This window comes from Xenopus tropicalis, chromosome 1 (genome assembly GCF_000004195.4).
Source record: "Xenopus tropicalis strain Nigerian chromosome 1, UCB_Xtro_10.0, whole genome shotgun sequence".
In the NCBI taxonomy this organism is placed as follows: Eukaryota; Metazoa; Chordata; class Amphibia; order Anura; family Pipidae; genus Xenopus; species Xenopus tropicalis.
In genome coordinates, this window is record NC_030677.2 from 146,268,490 (window position 1) to 146,275,526 (window position 7,037).

Sequence of the window (7,037 nt, forward strand, 5' to 3'; positions counted from 1 at the left end):
TATAGCCTGGGTGCAAATTTCCGTCGACCCTCCTTCCACATTATCATTACTGTCATTGGGACAAACAGCTTGAAACAGCACACTAAGCCCTCCCAACAGGCCTTGGTACAGTTGCACTCAGCCCCTGCTAGTTCCACCACTGGTGCCATAAGGGGGCAATGTGTCATGAAATGCTGTAGCCACTAAATTATAAAAAGCTGCGGTTACTGTGGCAACGTCTTGTGACCAGAGTCACTTCATCTTCTGGTTTACAGACACACTAAGGGGTATATTTATTATGATAAATAAATAGTAAATAGGTTTCAGAAAGGGAATCTACTAGTTATATCCCACTGAATAAGTCCTGAATCAGTATAAGAATAAATAGCAAAGATTTTCAGTGGAATAAAAACAACAACATTTATTGGCTCAAATTAACAAAAACAAATTATATGAAAAGCATACTATACCAAACAATGACCAGGTGCATCCTAATCTCCTAACGCGTTTCGCACCATGTGGCGCTTCATCAGAGGAGGTCTTTATTTATTATGCTGTGTAAAAAGTGGAGTAAAACATTACTGTTGATGTTGCTCATAGCAGCCAATCAGATATTTTGCTTTGGTTTTCTAACTGTTGAAATCTAATTGCTGATTGGTTGCCCTGGGCAACATCACCAGTAATGCTTCACTCCACTTTTTACACAGAATGATAAATATACCCCTAAAGGTCCCCATACACGGGCCGACTATAGCTGCCGATTCGGCAGCTAATCGGCCCGTGTATGGGGAGAGCAGAGAGGCCTGGCCGACCGATATCTGGCCTGAAATTGGCCAGATCTCGATCGGCCAGGTTAGAAAATCTGGTCGGATCGGGGACCGCATCGGCTCGTTGATGCGGTCCCCGATCCGACTGCCCCATTGCCGCCCACATAATCCAACCGTTTGGCCCCAGGGCCAAACGATTGGATTATTTTTTTTTTTACCTAAATGCTCCCCGATATCGCCCACCCGTAGGTGGGGATATCGGGGTAAGATCCGCTCGCTTGGCGACATTTGCTTGTGTATGGCAACCTTAAGTGTGCATACTAAGTAATAAGGGTTTAGCAAGAAATTCTTTTTACACAAAGTTGATGATAGTGCTATAGAGGTGAAATTATATAACAAGGTAAAAATGAGAAAAATTCAAAGACTCATAGTATTTGAGCACTGTGGAATAACTTTATTAGCAGTCTATACCAGTGCCTCCCTCAGCACTGTCACTAGGTATCATACCCCACACCACATTAACAAAATAATTAGAAAATAACAATCATGATCAAAACGATTACTTATTTACCCATTGCAGTGCATGTTTGAAAAGAATAGCCATCAGCATGTATTGGGGATTATAGCATATGATGACTGCTGTACACAATAATAAAATAGAGTGTATATTGACTATATAATACACAAGCAATAAATATCCTGTAAATTATATAGTGCGTAATGTACCCCTCTTGTAAAATATAAGGATATTATAAGTCACCGAGGAGTAACATGACTAAAAAGATATTCTAATAGGGGCAGGTACTGTTGGCAACCAGAAAATTGTCTGGGTGCCTCTAATGCCACTTTAAAAAAAAAGGCTTGGGGGAACTGAGACTTCCAGCTTAAAGGGCAACTTAAGCTTTTTAACAAAACTGTAATAACACATAAAATAAGACCCCAGAAATGTGTTCAAACTTTAAATAACTTGCCAAATTTAGTCAAATGGGCGTGGTATTTAAGGGGTGTGGTTGTAAAAACGGGCTTGGTCAAAATATTTTTCGAGCACATTCTTTCTATATTTCAATGAGTACAATCCATTGGCAGGATATGTCCGTTTAATGTGACCTGGCCATAGTTTGCATAATAACCCTTTCCTTTTCGGTCAGATTCGGAACACAGGCTCTGATGGCCACAGGTATGGTTGGAAACCAGGAAAAGGGTAATTTTTAAGTTCCCTGGTCTCTGAGCAGAAACTATAAACAACTACTGCGGAAATATTGGGAGTTTATGTGGCTGAGGGTATGGCGGTCAACCAACATGAAAAAAGTCTCCTTTTCCTGACGAAATTAAAAGTTGCGAGCCATTTACTAGCAACTTCCGATGGGTTACGCCCACTGTGCGCGTCACGCCCACTCCCACATGACGTGTAACTGCGCTTACGTGTAGTCTCGCGAGATGAGACTTGTGGCGTGAGGATTTTGCTGTAAGACAGCTTTGCGGAAGGTGTAAGTAGCAATTGGGCTACGGATTGTGTTAGGGAACCTCAGGCTATTGGTCAGCCTTTACTTACTCCAATTAGCCGTCCAACTAATCCCCCCCCATGGCAACCCTGGCACTTATACCATAAATGAAAGGGAAGATTATTTGTGTAAGTGTATGGCAGAAAATTGTGATTACCCAAGAAAATAACTTTGCCTTTTTCGTTATTTGAAGCCCACCAGATAGGGTTGTACTACAACTCCCGACACCCTCTGACAGCAGAATGTTGTGAGTGAAGGGAGATGCAAGGTGGTGGATCACTGATGGGGGTGGTACAATATAGAGCTATGTATTTCTTACTATCTTTTACCCATTGCTCCATTGTATATTTCTAGATCCATGCAGACATTCAAGACAATGACCACGTTTGAAGCATTTGGTGCCGGCTAACTATCACATCAATGGCAGTGACAGAGTGCGAATGGGCATCTTTGGGCTCTCGTATAGGGCTGCGAGCTGCGCTGGTGCTACTGTCTGGTTCGCTTCTGGTGGTTCTGTTTCCTTTGAGTGGACTGGAGCATCAGTACAGAACTGCCTTGAACATATTGCTGCAGTGTAACCTGTGGGGTGGTGATGATCGGCACACATTCACTGGCCAGACAAGGGGTCTAGCTGTCGCGTCAACCGCAATTGAACTTCTTGTGCTGAAACAGAAACCTACATCAGGTACTGGTATCTCAGGGGATTCTCTGCATTGTACTTTAGAATGTGGAGTCCGTCTGTTGATATTTTTTAAGAGTAAAATCATATTTCCTGATGGCATACGCAACATATTGCTTTCCAGCAGCTGTACTAGGGTTTCTGGCTGTAGGAAAGAAGGCTTAATATATCAAGTATATATTATGTTACTGCCATACAACAAGTAATATTTATATCATAGAGAGACAGATATTTTTTTAAATGCATTGCATCATTTTATATGAGTCACCATGAACAACAGACGTAGCACCCTATGGTCACATCCTGACATATGGCAAACTATATAAGAGACAGCTTAGTGATTGGATTTACATATATATCAATAGATATTAGTTGCTGTTGCTTATCCATACACATCCATGCCAATCAAATAGTGTCTTCTTCATGCAAATAATATTGTTGCAGTGTCGTTTTGTTTGTTTAAAGGCAGGAAAGTGAAAGTTTCTGGGGAGTGCTCACAGTAAAAAGTAAGCACTTATAATGACTGGGATAAGTGCCTTACAAATAGGCAGTGAAATTCACTTTCATTTAATGGCACAAACCAAAACAATATTAGTAAACCTAGCTTCAATGCAATTAAAAATTCACAAATGGAGAGCTACATTGTAGCCTCCCAGAGCAAAAGTCTTTTGGCTGCTTTGGACAGTGATCCCCATTTGAAATTTAAAAAGAGTCAGAAGAAGAAGGCACATCATTCAAAAAATATAAAAAAAATAAATAAATAAATAATGAAAACCAATTAAAAAGATGCTTCGAATTGGGCACTCTATAACATACTAGCCACCTGTTTAATTATATTACTTGTATAATAATGATTCAGCATCTTTGGATTCAAACCCTTACCCTTAAAGGAGAAGGAACGGTAAAAACTAAGTAAGTCTATGTAAATACAGCCATAAGCACTCAGAGAAACTGAGTTCTCTATCAGAAGAAACACAGCATTTCTTGTCTCTTTTTTTGTAAACATGATCATGTCTGACTTCTTCTCTCAGGAAAAGCCTTCATTCCGATGGCCAGAGTCTGTGCAGTTCTCTCCTCTCCCCCCTCCCATAAGAATGCTAAGAACTCCCTCCCCCCTCCCTTAGGAATGTGTGATCTGAGCTATAAAGGCTAGGCAGCAAACAGGAAGCTATTTAAAATGTGGCAAATCTATTGGCAGTAAAATGCCAAAATGCCTTTCCTTCTCCTTTAACACAACAGTGCTAACAGCATTTCCATTTTTAGATGTCAAGTTTGAAGCCAAGGCTGCTCTAAACCAAGCTTTGGAAATGAAACGCCAGGGGAAGAAGGAAAAAGCCCATAAGCTTCTTCATCATGCCTTAAAGATGGATCCAGATCATGTGGATGCCTTAAATGAGCTTGGCATCCTACTGGAAGAAGAAAAGGACATCATTCAAGCTGACTATTTATATTCTAAAGCTTTGACGATATCCCCACATAATGAAAAGGCTTTGATAAACCGAGACCGCACACTGCCCCTTGTTGAAGAAATTGACCAGAGGTACTTCAGTTTAATCGACAGCAAAGTTAAGAAATTGATGTCAATCCCTAAAGGCAATCCTGCTCTCCGCAGGGTTATGGAAGAGTCTTATTACCATCACATCTATCACACAGTAGCTATAGAAGGAAACACCCTCTCACTTTCAGAGATCCGACACATCATTGAAACACGTTACGCTGTGCCAGGAAAGAGCCTTGAAGAGCAGAATGAGGTCATAGGTATGCATGCTGCCATGAAATACGTCAACGCAACTTTGGTTTCCAGAATAGGATCGGTGACCATTGACAACATCTTAGAAATACATCGGCGGATTTTGGGCTATGTGGATCCTGTAGAAGCTGGCCGTTTTCGGCGTAACCAAGTTTTTGTTGGTCACCATATTCCACCCCATCCTAGAGATGTAGAGAAGCTCATGCAGGAATTTGTGCAGTGGCTAAACTCTGAAGAAGCAATGAGCCTACATCCTGTGGAGTTTGCAGCTCTAGCCCATTATAAACTAGTGTACATACATCCTTTTGTAGATGGCAATGGTAGGACGTCTCGCTTGCTTATGAACCTTATTTTGATGCAAGCAGGATACCCACCAATTACTGTAAGGAAAGAACAGAGGTCAGAGTATTACCATGTTTTAGAAATAGCCAATGAAGGGGATGTGAGGCCTTTCATAAGGTTTATTGCCAAATGCACTGAGAGCACCTTAGATCTTTTATTGATTGCTACAGCAGAGCATCCTGTGGGTCTTCCAGAGCCCAATCATGGCTTTTCAGAGTGCAAACAAACTATTACAATTAAGACTTGACGTTCACAATACTCCTTTGCCCCTCATGCCTTAAATATTAATGTGACATACCCTATTTATGAGTAGAATTTACATCTTATTTATTTTCCTGAAGATACATTTAACTGTTTAACTTCCCTTTGTTTTTGTGTGAGAGGTGTGTGTGTGTGTGTATATGTATATATATATATATATATATATATATATATATATATATATATATATATATATATATATATATACATAAATATATATATATATATATATATACATAAATACACACACTCTCTAAAGGTATTTTTAGGTTTATACCTTGCCTTTAAAAGCCAGTCTTTCTTTCCTCAGTTACAGTTATCTAGTCTCAGAAGAAACCCATCTTTCCTAAACAGACAATCCATTTATTGCCCTATTCATGCAGTTCCGTAAACTAAATGCAGTGCAATTACCTAATATTAAAAAACAATAGTAAATAGTAGTATGAGGTTGCATTTAAGAAGTGATCACTGGATCAGTGCAGCCTGGACCAACACCTAATGTACAAGTACAATCAAATTCAAAAATAGTCTGAAAAATGCCTGAGCTAGGGCAAGAGATTTGAAAGCTGTCACTCATGCATGCATGTAAATAAGGTATTGGATTTATTAAAAGTTATGCCCTCATGCAGTTGTATCTAAGGGAAAATAAATGGAGGGAAACCCCTATTTACTGGGTATTTTTAGTTCTTAGGTTTGATTCTGATCATACTAGTCAGTCCAGCTAGCCACAGCACAGTTGTAGCAATGCAGTCTTTGGGAATGGGATAATCTATCACACCATGCAAATATGTGTCTAATAAAGTGTATGGAGTCACAGCTTACCACCCTGGTGTTTCAGTAACAACTGTTGAGCAGACAGCATTATATCTGTTCTGTATGAAGTTGCATGGTATTGTGTGTGATTTCCAAGTAAGGATACATTTGACCCCATTACTTGTCCTCCTGCATAGACACATAAATTGCACCCAAAAGCATTACTATCAAATTTTCAGGATCAGATTGCAGCCTGTAGTATGAAGAAGACCTAAGACATAAAAAACCGTGTTGCACATGGCTTTATTTGCCACATTATCTTAATTTATTTGCCCATATTATGCTGCTAGATAGACTGTATTTAATTACTTAAAAGATTTTGTTTATGGGTTCCAGGTGATTCAGCGTGGAATCACAAGTTAATGAATTGCATTTAGGCCCAGACTGGCAATATGTGGGTTCTGGCAAATGCCAGAGGGGCTGCTGTAAGGTGCCATAGACAATCACTATTAGTGGGCTGGTGGGGGTTGTTTGGGCCTCTTTGTGGCAGAAATGCCAGGGTCTGTTTTGAATCACAGTCCAGACTTGATTGCATTAATAAACGATGTGATGCAGTTATGATATATCCTGCTGATTATCTCTTTTTTCCTCAGTGTAAATTCTGAATACTGCTGCTTGCCATACTTCCCAAATGTAATGGTTAAAAGCAGAATTTCCTATTTTATAGATGCAGTCCTGAAATGTAGTTTTTTAAGCAGGTGCAGGGCATTAAAATCTATTTAAAATGAATGAATACCAGTGGTACTCTTACTGAATCCATTGTTAAAGTGATACTGACACAAAAAAATTTCTTTTAAAAATATGAACCTACTTCCAAACCTACCTATAGGTCATGTTGACTGTTTTTTTCCTAAAAGTCCTGTTTCTCTACATAAATCCTACTGAAGATCCTGAACCCGACTGTAGCTTCTCAGTCTGTCAAAAGGACTACGTCATAAACTGGG

The 7,037-nt window shown here is 39.7% G+C and overlaps 1 protein-coding gene across 5 annotated transcripts; it reads left to right on the forward strand.

The window, feature by feature from the left end:
* The first annotated feature begins 1,904 nt into the window (after positions 1 to 1,904).
* Positions 1,905 to 6,656, forward strand: ficd (FIC domain containing). Of its 5 annotated transcripts, NM_001142020.1 has the most exon segments (4): positions 2,197 to 2,233; positions 2,603 to 2,933; positions 4,191 to 5,442; positions 5,469 to 6,656. In NM_001142020.1, coding segments are annotated over 2 exon segments (1,341 nt in total). In that variant the 5' UTR covers positions 2,197 to 2,233; positions 2,603 to 2,668; the 3' UTR covers positions 5,267 to 5,442; positions 5,469 to 6,656.
* Positions 6,657 to 7,037: the final 381 nt, after the last annotated feature.